Raw genomic sequence first — 16,512 nt, 5'->3', positions numbered from 1 at the left:
TGTGTGTAGAAGTCTAATGGGTTTAGTTGATGGAAGTGAGAGAGTGAGTATGTGAGAGATGCACCAGCAAGTTGCCACAGTCAGCCGTAACCTGTCTGGATAAACTCCGGTTGCAGCACAATAGTTACTGAAAGGCCATGTATTGTGTTCACAGAAGAGAAATAAAAATCGCTGTTGTGCAATGTTACTCTGGCGTCTGAATTCTTCACAGTGGAATTGCTCCATACTGTGAAAAGAGAGTAATCAAACTACATGCTAGGCTGAAGTAATTTAAAGTAGCCCAAAACCAGAGGTCTCTTAATAACGCTGTGGATGTGGAAAGGTAAAATATACAGGGAAGAGGCAAAGCCACATAAACTAGGCTTAAACCTAACTGGAGCTTGCGGAGAGTCTCCTCTGGCATGGCGTCATCTCACATTACCTTCATTGTTTTGCTTCCCTGTTCGACTCATGTATGGGCCAATGGCTACTGCATTATATCTAGGTGCTTTAGGTAGGCACTTTCTTGCTTCCTATAACTTCTATTATAGGGTAGATCACACACTTAGGCTAATGCCTAGACGTTTAATGTTGTCTTCTATGAGTCAGTTGAGAGTGGGGGTTGAGATGATTGGTTATTGTGAGTGAATCTTGTTGTGTGGTCTCTGCATATCGAGCCTGTCCTCATCAAAAAATGACCATATGCTGTAGGTCAACTGTAAAAACAGCTTATTGTGACCCCCCCATTTACATTTGTTGTTCGGCAGCACCCCCTAGTGGCCATAATAAGTATAACGACAGCAAAGGAGGAAGTGAGAAGAAGTAGTTTACTAAGTCCATATATGGAGGAGGTGGGGATAGATTGGCGGTTAAGAGTAGGATTTTCATCCAGGAGGCCGCTGTTCGGGTCCAGTGTGAAACCAGAAGTCGATGGGGAGTTATTTTTAACTTACTAATGTGGTGAAGTTGCATAAACATAATGTGTTAAGTAAGTTACTTGGGTAACATAAGTACATTTGTAACAGAAGAAAAGCAGTAATTTTAACTGTTATTGTTAACCTAACCAGAACAAGTTAATATTACATGTTTCAAACCACATAATGCACAGCACAAGGATTGAACATGGGTGACTCAAATATCCAGGATTTTCTTCATTATGTGAATTAAAAAATGTTTGGGCTAACATTTTAAATGCAAGTACGTTTCACATTGATCCTTCACATCTTTCTGCAGCATGGCATGAACTTTAATACTGGACCCTTTCCAGAATACCTCACCCTGCTAACTGCTCACGTCTTCGTAATTACTCTCCTTGTAAACCCTATTTTTTAAGCTCCTGATTGGACATTTGGATATTCTGCACCTTGCTGCCATCAACATTTTAAATTTTCCCCACGTTCATCCATCCATCAAACAAATATACCTCCTCATCTATTTAACTATCTATCGGTGCACTATTACAGTGTATGTAGACAAATATACCTCCTTCATTGTCCTTGCCATCAGTACATAATGTTTCCATTGCTACGTGACACCCAGCCCCTCTCCATCCTGATTGGCAGATGCAGTGCCAGCCACTGGATTCCAGAGTGCATCGCCCGTTGTTGTTGCAGAGACCTGGACAACCCTCTGGGCACAGGGGAAAAACACACAATTTGAAAAGTTAGAGCAGTGTGGTTAAGTTGGATGGACTCATGGCTGGCCATCGAGGTGTGAAATAGGCTTCAACCAATATATGTTTTTGAAGGTAGATGATGACAGTTGTATATATTGGAGCTCTGAAAGATGAGATAATCTATATCTTTATTGTTTTTACAATAAATTGGACAGTTTTCATGCCAAAAATTCAACATATTCAGTGTTTCCCTCTCAGCTTGATAAAGCCTCTGAAACAGCACTGAGGCCATAATGGGACAATACAACTACAGTGAAAGTCAGAAACAGCCTAAGGTGGGTTGGCAGCCTCTTAAAGCATGAGGCAAGGTTCATTGCAGGTGTTATACACTGCTGAGTTAAATCCTACCACACCACAGTGGAGTTATTCCACAGTTCACACATCAGACAAAATTAAAACAAATGCACATGGTGTGGTCTAGAAACAAACCAAGAAACTAACTTAACCAATTTTCAAAAGAAAACAAAGTTTTCTTAGGTATGTTAAATAGGGTTAATTTGTCATAAATTTTGGTTGAAATAAAACGTGGCCAACAGTGACTGCATGAAAGCAGTATGTCAGCTGCAAGGTACTGTGTGTTCCAACAGCGCTCACAGCCTAACACGCAATCAAAGTTAGGCATGTAAGTCGAGGGAAAAACAATAGTGCAATTGTCCTTAAGGATTGTACTCTGGTGAGACGTGAGCTGTTGCGTGGCCCTTTATAGACAGCTGTACTGTTTGCAATTACAGCATATCTCTTCCATTAGACGTACATGGCACCAACAACTGAAAAATGCAGCTGAAGCATGTCCAGGCAGTTACACATTATATGAAGAAAATCCTGTGTATTCGCGGTACAGAGATGAGAGGAAAAGGTAGACAGTGGAGGGAGATATCAGAAGAATACGACCAAAACATACAGAACACTGGTCGTTAATTGCTAGCTAGCTGACAGTAATTAACTGTCAAGTTGGTATGTTTGGGGCAAATTAACTCAAATATTGAAGAAGCCAATTCGTGCGAATGATGCACGGCAAAAACTTACTTTGCTTTCTGTCTGAACACATGTTGATTTCAGAGATATCTGGATGTAGGGTAGCTAAGATCTTTGGCCTAAAATGCATGGTTTTTATTTTTGTGCAAATGTCTTACTTAGATTACACTAGTCTAAGAGCAAAATTGAACTCTCCAGACCAGACAGCTTCATTTCATCATCATCATCACCAATACCATCATGTCTTACAAATACTTGCAACTGTCTAGTGGTAATTCATAAAACTGTAGCAGTGTGAAAATCAATATGTTCTCACTCCCAACTCTTCAAATACAACAGCTTGGTCAGTGGCCTTAAGCTTCAAACTATAACATTGCATAATATGCAAGGACAGGTTAGACTTTCAAAATAAACCTTGCTGACAAACAGACTGCATACTTTGGAATATCATACGTATATGATAATAGGACTTGTGGACTGCTATTAATGTTGTCAAACACTCTTGGCTCTTGGTTACAAAACGGATGCAAACCCCGGTCTCTGGAGGGAAGGTCCAGTGGATGACCCATCCAACCACCCAACTTGGGACTTTTCTTGATCTTATTACTACTGCACAGAATTGATGCTACAGGGGTACCTCCAACACTGGGCCACTGACCTGGCTTCTGTATTTGACGCATTTGTGACAATACCAGCGTTCTTCATGAATTATGCAAGTGTGTACCAGCCAAACACCACAACTTATTTTGACACTGGTATGTGAGTATGTGTGTTAAGATAAGTGAAATTTGGAAGTCGGATGTTAATGAAAAATTTGATCTCTAGAACTTACCTTTCATAAAAAACCTAAACATACAATGATATAAACATCCTGGGGTTTAAGTGAGATTTTGACTGTCCCAGCAAAACCTGTTTCAGAAGCTTTTTCACGTGCTCTAAAGGAAATACTCAATACTTGTTTTTGGCAGAAGAGTTTTCAAATGTAAATACAGTGTCAGCAAAAAATAGTAGCTGTCAGCAGCTTCAGTCCAAAAATACCTTCAGGGACCCATACTGGTTAAATCCTGATGTGTATAAAGGCTTTTGGCCCTGTGTGATCAACCTTTCTCCAACATATGTACTGACAGACTGAAAGACAAATTGGTAGACAATCAATACATTAACCCAGATGTGAGAGACACAGACTGACAGACAGACAGACAGTCAGCCTTCGGTGAAATGGACTGACGTTGTAGTTTCACATGAACCACTAAGATTGCCAACAGCCAAAATGGCTACAGTGTGCTGCATGGCTTCAATCTGAAATTGATTCAAAATATTTTTTTCCTCTGCAAACAAAGAAGAAGATGTTATTGTTGCATAATATCATAATGGAAAACAGGGCATATAAACAACCAAAAAAAAAACAAAAAAAAAAAAAGTCAAAGTTGAAAGCAAAACATTCTGAAAATGTTAAAAAATAATTATCTGTCTAAGTGAAATCTAACCATGGCAGGGAAATTTAACACAGCAAGACTGCAACATTTCTATAAAAGGAGGCTTTTGTTGCTTGGGAAATCCTTTGGTCTAGTTTTCAGTCAGCGAAAAAAACAAATTCACAGGTTAAAATCCATGTGAAATCACAACAGGTAGACAGATACACAGCACACAAAGTATAGGGAGGACAGGGTGGTTTGGACCGCATGCCTCAGAAGGCTATACTTTATGCCTCTGTTTGACATTCCTCGAGCACAGAATAGACAGTGAGGCTGGCAGTCAGACAGACTGATTAATAAACAGTGAGTATCAGAACCAAGCAAAGCCCAGCTGGAGAGACAGAATGAAGGATGGATGTAAAGATGGAGGTAGAGATGGGGAGGAGAAGAAAGGGGAATGAGAAAGAGAGAGACAAGAAAGTGAAAACAGATGGATGACAGAGGGACAGCAGCTGGCTAAATTAGCACATACAGTATGTACGGTATATATCAGGCTTGTGGATGCAAGACAAACAGGAGTCACACACCTTTGGTTCGTGTCAATTTTTGTGTGTGGTTACATTTCCATGTTTGTGTTTATGTGGTTGTGTGCATCTTCATGTGTGTGTTGTCTGTGTTTTGTGTGTGAGAATCAGAGACAGGGTTAATGATTTAACCAGAAAAACAAACATGACAAATAAAACATTGACACTGCCAAAATAAAAGCAGCAGTATAACGCAATGAGACAATACAACAAACAGATACACCAAGAGTTTTGAAAGACAGAAAGTGAGACAAAGGAAAACACAGAAACAATAAAATGAAATTAAATAAATCAGAATCAAAGGAAGTTAAACTTGACAAAATAGAGTGTGGAGTGGTTGTATTTTGGGACAGTAAGGCCTTTATTAATTCTTTGGCATGAATTACCTTTATATCCTGAGAATAGGAGAGGGCACGAGGGAGAAAGGGAGGAAAATTAGGGAAAAAAGTAAATTGAAACAAAAGCAGCACTGCTAAATATTCTCTCTGTGATGGACAGATGAAAATTGCAGCCAAAGGAAGAGGAGGACAAGAAGAAAGAGCTGGGTTCATGGGAGTGCAATAACAGAGAGAACCTTAACAAAGTAAAATGAACAGTTCAGTCAAATCATTCTTCATTCACATTATAATCACACAGGAAGGAAGGACAAAATCCAACTGATGAAATAAAAGTTTCACATTTAATACAAACAAAAAAATTAACCGGAGAAAGATTCTAAAACAACAACTTTACCTCCTATTAAAGGGATATAATACAGTTGCAGTCAAATAGAAGTTAGACGGAAGTGGAAAGTGGTTATAGTGATATACTGGACTGTCACTGTTAGTACAGTTCAAATTAGTGTTTTGGACTGGGGGTGTGGATTTTAAAGGAACTTGGCATGATGTTTACATTCCACAGTTAAACTCACTGTAAATAACAACACTAGTACGTTTGTTTGTTGTGTCCATGTGCTGGTATATGTTTTGCTGCGTTGTTTTATTTGGTTGTTGTTGATGTATGTATGTATGTATGCTGTTTAATGCTTCTATTAGGCAACCTACAAGTGCATTTTTTTGTGTAAATGCTGATTATTCTCAAAAAACAAAAAGTTATCAAAAAAACAAAACAAAACAAAAAAAGGCCTGTAGTTTGAAGTATGGTTCCAATATTTTATGCTTAATATATTTAAATTAAGACTATTTTTGACAAAGAAAACAGAAAAAAAAAGGAAACAAAGGAAACTTTGAAACAGTCTTTAGAACTTAGTGTTAGGAAATCAAATTCCTTGAAATCTCTATACAGACAGCCAGAAAGTGAGAGTGTGGTTGTCTGGGTGGCGGATGGGTGGATGCTAGGCGATATAGTGGTGGGACAAATCATCACTATTGCAACATATCACAATATACAATATGTTGTCTTGTGATACATTATCAACACACACATACTATCAATACACTCGTGCCAAGTATTGATATATTTTGTTTTCACTATTTCCAAATGAAGGGAAGGTTAAGTAAAAAGTAGTCTTTTTTTGCAATTACAGCTAGAAATAACCTTTACCAAAAAATAAGACTGCAACTGTATTCATTAAATTATGTAAAGGAAGGCCACCTTATTATTAGTAGATGTTTTATTCCCATTTCCCAATACCACATTATGAGCAGTAATATCTGAGCTCCTTATCTTTAATATTCACATGCTTCACAGAAGGAGACTTAAACTAGGCTAAAATGATTGAATGCGAAAATGAGATTATGGTTGCTTATACCCATTGGGTCTCATTCATGAAACGTGAGCAGAACGAATTTGTGTGTAAACTGTTCGCAGACGGAAATTTACGTGCATCTCGCATTCATCAATATTTTAGTAGCTCCGATCTTTTCGTAGCTACTAACAAAATCTCCACATGCTGCTGACCACGCGTAGTGCTTGTGTAAATTTAAGAATGCACATAAATAATGCTTGTCACTATTGGAAATTACAATTTAAATTCATATTGCGCTCTGTTATGTACACAATACGCAGATGCCTTTGAAACACGTGATATAGCCTAAACATATGATAAAAATATAACACATTTAGTTAAAGTAGTTGGCAATTGGCAGGTTTAAGATCCAGATTAGGTTCATGATTGTGAATTATCCATGTAAATCGACTCAATAGATTACACGTTCTTTCTACATGTTGAATGATGATAATAAAAATATAGGCTCCAGTGGAGGCATGTCGCTGTCTCCGCCAGGTATAATTCCTGACAGAGAGGTCTCCCCAGTTATCCCCGCGATGCGCTCGTCTGCAGGTGATAGCTGCGACTGTGAGCCTCCTCCTCCTGTGGCTGATATATTTCTTTTGTGTGAGGTTATGCGTTTCTTTGCCTCCAGTTTCATGTCAAACCATTTACGCTTCACCTCGGACATGGTTCTTTGGACTACAGAGACAATATTGACGGCATCTGTCACCTCCCTCCAGGCCTTCGCTTTGCCTGTCCCTGTCACACCACTGCTAACAGATGAAAATAAAAAAAAATTTCTTAATTCCACTTCACCCAAAAGTATTTCTATCTCCGCTTCCGCAAAGTTCTTTTTTCTTTCTCTCCCTTTCTTCGTTTGCGCCATGACTGACAGGTCGACTGGATGCATCTACACCTCCTTATATGGTGGTCATTGGCAATTCATGGGCGGGGATTTATGCTAATAGCTGATTACCGGGAGCGCGCTGTCACTTTACGATGGATTGGCATTCACGATCATACACACGTGTTTACGATCAGATCTGAGTTTCCCGCGGTGTTCATGAATCCGGAGTAGGTTTTTAGTAGCGTAGGCTTTTATGTGCACATCTACGCACAAATTTACTAACGTTTCATGAATGAGACCCATTGACTCTTATGTAGGAGGAGGAGAGAATAGAGCTTAGAGAAAAACAGCCTTCAGCAGAGACACGATTTCACGGTTTTACATCAGAAACTTTCAATATCTGTCTGTGCTAGTACAGAGCTTGGCTGCTGAAAGTAAAGTATGTCTAGACTGTCAGACCGTCCCAAGCCACTAAGAATGTCAAATATATACATTATAAAACATCTACAACAGAATAAGGACAATGATCTAGCTTCAACATACTGAGCAGTACAACAACCAAGTTGAGCTGGATCGCTGATCTGTTAATCAGTCCTTCCAGAAAAATGCGGAGTTTTTTTGTGATTGTTGCGGGCAAGAATCCTTGATTATGCGGCACGTTTTCTTAAAAAATGCAATGAAATATGCGGGATATTTATGCAATTTTATGCGATGAAATTGCGGGAATTTGCAAAAATTGCGGGAACTTGCAAAAACTGCAGTTTGATGAATAAGAAAAAAAAAGTGATTCCACCAACACTCTGTTACTAGGCTCACTAGGCTACTACCTTAATGTAAAGAGTCATTTCTAATGACTTCCTATGATAAGCAAGCATACTACATCACAGAAAGTGCTGGGAATAATTAGTTCTCAGCATTTTTCAACTTTCTGCGAAGATATATGTGACTTTTTTGCATCATGAAATCATGCAAGCGCCGCATATTTCGCGCATTTTGCGCGGAAATTGGCGATTTATGCGGCCAAAGTGCGGCCTCTTTGAAAAGATGTGGCCCCCGCATAAATGTGCGGACTTTGGCTGATTATGCGTTGAATTATGCGATCGCATAATCACATTTTTCTGGAGGGACTGGTTAATAAACGTGACTGAGAAATCTTAAAATACAAGTCGTCAAAGTCAAACCAGTTCACAATAAAAAGATAAAAAGACATAAATCTAATGTGTGAGATCAACATAATGTCGTACTTTAGGGACTTCCTCCATTGCTGACTTTCTGGCCTACATGTTTTGTCATTTTTGTTGTAAAAGAACAATTTACTGATAATATGGTCGTGTTCCAGAAATCAAAGTAGTTATTTAAGTCAATGGCAAAGACACAGCATTCAAAAACTAAATACATAAAGCTACTTCTGAGGAACCAGCAGACAACATACAAAGAGCAATGGAGCTGTAAAGTCAAAAAGAAAAATCGCAACATTTTAATCATTTTTTATCTGAAACAAGAAGTGTACATTTGGCTGAGATCTAAAATACAATTCTGAGTTAAAAAATGATAGAGTTGATGAGATGAAAAATAAACAACAAAACATACCCTCAAGATCATAAAAAATAAATAAAATAAATTAACAATTAAAGAATAATAAATCACGAAAGCAGCCACAGCACCACAGTACATGAAGAGAAAAGCAAAAGGATGAAGTCAGGAAGAGAAAAAGCCAGTGATGAGGAGAAGGAGAGAAAAGAGCACCATACCTTTTACTCTAATGTCCGGATTGTGGGCTTTAAGGAGGAAGGGAAAAAAGACAGAACAAAGATAGATGAAAGGAGAGAATTTAGTCCAGAAAAAGGCAATACAACAGTAAAAAAGAAAAAAACTTCCAGTATCACCATCAGTGAGTAGCTGATTGCAGAAGTCAAACTGTGATTAGACAAGCAAATGAAGAAAGCAGAGATGTAGAAATTCAATCAGACACAGAGAGGTTCAGTCAATGAGAGAAAGGGAAGAAAGATATCATTCAATCATATTCATCTGAGACAGCTCCCTAAAAACACTAGCATGCCATCCAGGAAATGTACAGGGTCCATGATCAGGCTGACCATAGTTAATATTTTGTAACCATATTTTCTTGTTCAAACCTGCACTGCACTGGCTTCAGGAAAAAAAAAACAGGGTAGTATGTAAGCTGGGATATTCCCATGCTGACATATAAAAATAGATAAATAATGAATATAGAAACAATTCTACAGTGAGGTCACAGTCTCCAGCAGACTCTAATAGGAGATGTAAATATGATAGTGAGAGATGGATAGACAGAAGAAGAGAGCCGGCCTATGAATCCTCTCACCAGCTGATTGTTGGCTAAGCACTCTAAATTGTAGCAGACTGGACTGCTCCTTTCTGGAGCAGGGGCTGTGGTAGAGTGGGTGTGGCAAAAGTTATATAGTGAGTGCACACCTGTGGGTGAAAAAACATCAGGAGAGTGTGTGTGAGGACAAGCAGAGACTAGGAGCAGAAGCAGAGGAAGAGGGTCTGGAAAGGAAGGAGTGTTGGGAGATAACCACTGGAGAGACCAAGTATGAGGACCAAGGTTCACCTATCATCAGAGCGGGTTTGAGAAAGTTTACCTTTTCTGCTGCTGAGGCAGGTGTGAACTACAGCTCCTTACTGTGAGTTTTTAACAGTGGATCATTACTCTTCATTTGGACACTTAGTATTTCCTTTTTGCCCAGAGACTGCCTTTCCTGAATTCACCACTGCTCCCCATTTCACACCAGCCCACATCCCCTTACCCTTTCACAAACCTGGGAAATCTCCACATCTCCCAAGTTGGACTCTCCCTTCCCCCTTCTGTCCCAGTCATACCACATGGACTGAACACACACACACACACACACACACACACACACACACACACACACACACACACACACACACACACACACACACACACACATTTATCAATTGACATTATTTTAATGACTTTAAAGCCCAAGAAGGAGATTTAATTTGGACAAAGTGATTTATGTTATTTCTGATATGTTTTCTTGTATGATCCAGGACCAATTATGAACTGTGTTGAAGCATGTTGGTTATGTTAACAAGAGTCAAATTTATTTTGTCCTGAAATTTTGGATTTGATTAATAATTACTGCAAGTTAAACTGGAAGTGGACATTCTTTTGATTATTATTTAACCATCTTCTTTGGACCTTTTGTGGTGTGTCCACTTATTGAGGCCGAAAACCCTGAGGTATATTTATAAATTTTATATAATTAATGTTATATCTGGCGCCCTAATTACGATACTTGTAGGCCTTCTTAAGTAACGCTACAAAATGGATTTATCCTCATCTCATTTGAGATGCTCTCAGCGTCCATCTCCATGTGTGTCAGTGTGTGTGTGCCTAAGTGACAATAACTGAAGCCAATTTACAGCTCTTTCCCAGCAATACTGTAGTTGTCTGTCTGTTTGACAACAAATAGCTTTTTAAGTGAAGGGTTTGGTAGTGAGCTGAAGCTGCCACAAAGGCCCTGCCACTCATCTGTTTCACTATTTGACGAGGTACAACAGGATTGGGTTCCTCAACTCACCATGGATACTCACTCACACAATCTCATTGTAAGTACTGTAGGTAACAAGCAACATAAAGAAAGGTAGTTTTCCATCCATGACCATTAAGCAAAAGTTGTTCTTTTGTGGTTTCATCTGTCTGAATGGCAAAACAATCCAGCTGAACATGCAAATATTGAGGTTATTCTGTCTTCAGCTTTTTGTTTTGGTTTTACGGTCAGAACGTCACTGTTTTGTTTGTCCCACCAACTCTGAAAACCCACACTACGTGTTCAGCACCAAACAAGAGACAAACAACGTTAGCGATTACTCAGCCAGTCACTGCATTTAGCAGCTAAAGATACTTCTCTCAGGGTTGGTTAACACCACAACAGAGCTTAGATGAGAACGAATATTGGACAAATATTTAACAGGTGGACAAAAACACTGCTATGTCAATGTTGCTTTTAATTTTCTAGGATTTGATTTTAGTTTTCTCAGTTCTCGAGCAGCAACCTATCTTCAATCTTCAAACCAAAAAAGAACATTAAGAATACAAACATTTAAGGAGTGATTGCACTAGTGCTGATGTGCCACCTGGTGAACATGACTTTCCAATTATAAAAAGCTAAATTGTCCTTTAGAATTAGAAAGTTTGGCCATCTCACTGGAAAGTGCTATCAACTCCTTTTTATGACCTGGGGTTAGCCCAATAGGCTGTATCAGTTACCAATAGTTCAAAAAGCCGGCTTCCCAAAAATCCTTTAATCTCAAGGTCTTTGTACATAGCATTTGATTTTCCAGACATCATGCTAATTTTGTTACTTATGACTTTTGGGGGTATCAGTGACAAAGAATAGTAAAATGCTTGCTTGCTTGTATAAATTTCTTTATAAAAACAGGTAACAGCACAGTTCATCAACATCGTTGCCGGGCAGCATTATTACATCCACAACTTCCATGCAACAAATTTTACATTCAGGGTTATGGACAAGGGGGTTTGAACAAGTTTCCATGTTTGATAGTGTACAGGGCCAACAGGGGAAAAATAAAAAAAACAAACACACACACACACACACACACAAAAAAAAAAAAAAACGTATATATATATATATACATATATACGTATATATGTATGTATATATATATATATATATATATATATATATATATATATATATATATATATATATATATATATATATATATGTATGTATGTATGTATGTATGTATATATATATATATATATATATATATATATATATATATATATATATATATATATATATATATATATATATATATATGCATAAATATACGCTAAATGTCAATGGGCTGCATAATCCGATTAAAAGGAGTAAAATTATAGCTAAAATTAAACGAGAAAAGCTGCAGGTAGTTTTTTGGCAAGAGACTCATCTGTCTTCTTTAGAACATGAAAAATTAAAAAAACTTCGATTTCAAAATACCTATTACTCATCTCATAAATCAGGCCGTAGGAGGGGAGTGGCTATACTGATCCCTAATGCAGTAAATTTTGAATTTATTTCAGAAGTGAAAGATAAGGAAGGGAGATTTGTTTTAGTAAAGGCAAATTAGACAATGAAAAAGTAACTTTATTTAATGTGTATGACCCCCCAGGGAGCAAAAAAATGTTTTTCAAGAAATTTTTGAATTGATAGTCTTGGAAACACAGGGAATTCTAATTTTTGGTGGTGATCTTAATGTCCAACTTCAACCTAAATTAGATACATCTAATCAGCGCCAAAAGAAAAGTCCAAATGCCATTTTAGTCCAGTGGATGCTTGCAGAGCTGGGTCTGATTGACGTGTGAAGAGAGTCCCATCCAGGAGAAAAACAATTCACCTATTATTCCCCATGTCACTCTGTATATTCACAAATTGATTATTTATTTATTAGTGCTGTCAAACGATTAAAATATTTAATCACGATTAATCGCATTAATGTCATAGTTAACTCACAATTAATCGCAATTAATCGCACATTTGTATCTATTCTAAATGTCCCTTGATTTCTTTTTGACGCTATGACGAGGGGGCGGAGAATTCGCATCAGCTGTGTGCTTTGCCATCAAGTGGTATTTCAGACTGGACGTGCTACGATGATAGCTCAGTTCGCAACGACAAAAGACACAGATCACGTTGGTCTTGTCAATGGAACCATTTGGCAACTGTTTAAAAGTAAACTTTCCATTCAGAATCTTATTGGCATCCATTTCGGCATCTCGCACTCGCCATTCACTCAAAACGTAACGTGCCTACTACTCTTTGGCCGGCTCGTGCCTGTTATTTTGCTTCCGGTCTAGCTAGATCCGGTGTGGTGTTGTTGTTTTTCTAATGTTACTAGTTGTTGCAACAGCGTGTGAAAAAAACTACACAGTTTGCTAGGCCAAAAAGAACGTTAATCTCGCAATAAAAAATTGACTCCGTTAAAATGGGTTTGCGTTAACGCCGTTAATAACGCATTTAACTGACAGCACTATTATTTATATATAAATAAGACTGGCACAGAGTCAGGGACTGTAAGATAGGGATTAGGGACATATCTGATCACTCAGGTGTGTACCTAACCCTGCACCTAACTAATCAACAGAAAAATACACTTTGGAGACTTAATACGAGCACTTTAAATGACAAAACAGTACAGAAACAGATTCAACAGGAATTTGAAACATATTTACAAAATAATGATAATGGAGAGGTGTCTCCAAATACTTTATGGGACGCAGCAAAGGCAGTCGTTCGAGGTAAAATTATTGCCCTTACGGCTTTTCGGAAAAAGGAAAAACAGAGAAGACTTGTTGAATTACAAGAGGAAATGAAGTCATTAGAAATCAGACACACTGAACAAAAAGATCCTCAGATATTTACTAGAAAAAAAAATTAAGATATAAATGGTATATATGATGAGGAAATTGAAAAACAACTTAAATTTATCAAACAAAAGTACTATGAGACGGGGCCTAGGGCGATGAAACTACAGTGAATCAGTGAATCAGAGGATATTCAGCGTGCTTTTGAACTATATTATAGAGACCTATATACCCAACCGGCCATGGCAGATATTACAACAATAGAGTCTTTTCTAAGTTCAATAGACCTACCATCTATAGGAGAACAACAAAATAAAGAAATTATGGCTGAGATAACAGCAGAAGAACTGAATAAAGCCATTTCAAGATTGAAAGCTAATAAGGCTCTGGGTTCAGATGGATATACGCCCGAGTGGTATAAAACATTTAAACTTCAAATAACACCTGTTCTGCTTAACTGTTTTAATCATACACTGAGAACAGGGGAAGCCCCCCAATCATGGAAGAAAGCATTTATCTCTACCATCCCGAAAGAAGGAAAAGATAAAAAGGAATGCAGCTCTTACAGACCGATATCAATCTTGAATGTAGACTATAAATTATTTGCTTCAATCCTATCTAAGAGACTGGAATTCATTGTCCCGGAGCTGGTAGATTTAGATCAAACAGGCTTTGTATTAAATAGACAGACACAGGATAATTTAAGGAGAACACTACAAGTGGTGAGTCATATTACATCGGAAAATATCAGTGCAATGTTGGTCAGCCCAGACGCCGAAAAGGCATTTGACTTGGTGGGTTGGGAATATCTATACAGGGTACTTGCAAGATTTGGCTTCAAAGACGGTTTTATTAAATGTATTAGAGCGTTATACTTCTCTCCAACAGCCAGGATCAGGGTCAATGGACACCTGTCGCAAACTATTTATTTGGAAAGAGGGACAGGCCAGGGCTGTCCCCTGAGTCCGACCCTATTCGCGTTATTTATTGAACCTTTGGCTCAAGCAATTAGAGAGGACTCTGAGATAAAGGGGATTATGGTTAGAGGAGAAGAACATAAGACTTGTATGTTTGCAGATGATGGTCTGCTTTTTATTACAAGCCCAGACTCAAGCATCCCTAAATTGATGTCCCTGCTAAATAAATATAATTCATATTCTGGATATAAGATAAATATTCAAAAAACGCAAACCCTCACATTTAATTATACTCCCCACCCAGATATAAAAGCGAAATATAATTTCAAATGGGACTCGCCCAAAATAAAATATTTAGGAATAAACCTTACTAAAGATATGTCAAAACTTTTTGAAAACAACTACGGCTCATTAATAAAGAGATCAAATCTGACATCTCTAGATGGACCCTCCTCCCATTAGATATGAGTAATAGAATAGAAATAATTAAAATGAATGTGTTGCCACGGCTTCTTTATCTCTTCCAGTCTTTGCCTCTAGAGGTTCCCCAAAAACAATTTGATGAGTGGAATGCCTGGATCTCAAGGTTCGTTTGGGACAGTAGAAGACCTAGGGTTCAGTTCAAGACACTGCAGCTGAAAAAAGAGAAGGGAGGAAGAGCTTTACCATGCTTACAGGATTATTATTATGCTGCGCAATTGAAACCCTTAGTATACTGGTGCGCTCCAAATTATGAATCCAAGTGGAAAAGCTTGGAAATTACACAGATAAAAATTCCAATACAATCTATAATAGGAAATAAAAGCCAAGCTGAAAGACATTATAACAGCTTGAATCGGTGGACTGTATTCACTCTTAAGCTATGGTTTAAGGTTTTGAGGAAGTTACAAATAGAGAAACAGGCTAGGGTCTTGAATTGGGTAGCATACGATCCAGAATTTGAACCTGCTAGATTGGACGGGGGCTTTAAAAAATGGGTTAGGAGAGGTATCACGTCTTTCTGTTCCCTCACCTCAAACAGAACATTTCTGTTTGTTATGAGTTATGAGTTAATTTCAGACACATTTGGACTGGAAAAGCAGGACTTCTATAGATACCTGCAAGTCAGAGACTATTATAATAAAAAAATTACAGGTCAAAGAGGAGAAGGAATACAGTTTGATTTCTATATTTCATGATGCATACCAAAAAAAAGACAATAAAAAGTTGGTCTCAAGAATATATGGAAGTATACAAGCCTCTAAAAATCATTCTACGTTATCCATTAAACAAAAATGGGAGAGGGAGTCAGAAACACATATCAGAAGAGATCTGGATGGAAATATGTGAGACACAAGCGACCACTGCAAACTCAAGATCACTGAGAGAGTTCGGCTGGAAGAATGTAGTGAGATTTTTTATAACTTCTAAAATAACAGCACTGTAAACAGGCACACAGAGCCGAGGCTTCTGTTGGAGACAATGTGGAACCTCTATGGCTAATCACTTTCATGTTTTTTGGGCCTGTCCGAAAATCCAGTCATTCTGGAGCGAGGGGGCTACCAAGATAAGTAAAATAATTGGGGTGGATTTAGATTTCTCTTTTGTTACTTTATATCTCTGTAAAATACCGGAAACAGTCCTACAGAAGGATAAATACTTATTGAAGATACTCATGGCAAGTAGTAGGAAAGCTATAACTAGGAAATGGTTGCAACTAGACCCTCTAACATTGGACCAGTGGCGTGGGATCATTCAAGAAATTTACTGTATGGAGAGACTTACTTTTGTTTTAAGACTTCAGTTGGAGAAATGTACTGAATGCTGGGAAAAATGGATTGTGTATACACCTTGAATAGTATGACATTATACCATGATGTATGTGTAAAAGAACACTTTGATTTAACTGTAACACCCATGATGATCTCATGTTCTTTGTGCATGTAAATGAATAAATAAAAAAAAAAGTAAAAAACAAAACAAAACAGATATTCCCAGCTAACACAGTCAAAAGCTTTTTCAGCATAAAACTGAAATTGGCCTGTATG

General features: G+C 37.9%; 1 protein-coding gene across 1 annotated transcript in view; it reads right to left on the bottom strand.

Annotated features, from left to right (window-relative positions):
* Positions 1-16,512, bottom strand: part of LOC141005578 (teneurin-3-like) — a 322,641-nt gene that overhangs the window by 142,519 nt on the left and 163,610 nt on the right. Inside the window, exon 14 of the mRNA XM_073477461.1 lies at positions 1,462-1,608. Coding sequence (XP_073333562.1) covers positions 1,462-1,608 — 147 coding nt within the window. The remainder of the gene's footprint in view (positions 1-1,461; positions 1,609-16,512) is intronic.

This window comes from Pagrus major, chromosome 1 (assembly GCF_040436345.1).
Source record: "Pagrus major chromosome 1, Pma_NU_1.0".
Lineage (NCBI taxonomy): Eukaryota > Metazoa > Chordata > Actinopteri > Spariformes > Sparidae > Pagrus > Pagrus major.
Note: the sequence above shows the minus strand (reverse complement) of the source record. Positions and strands in the feature narration are given on the sequence as shown.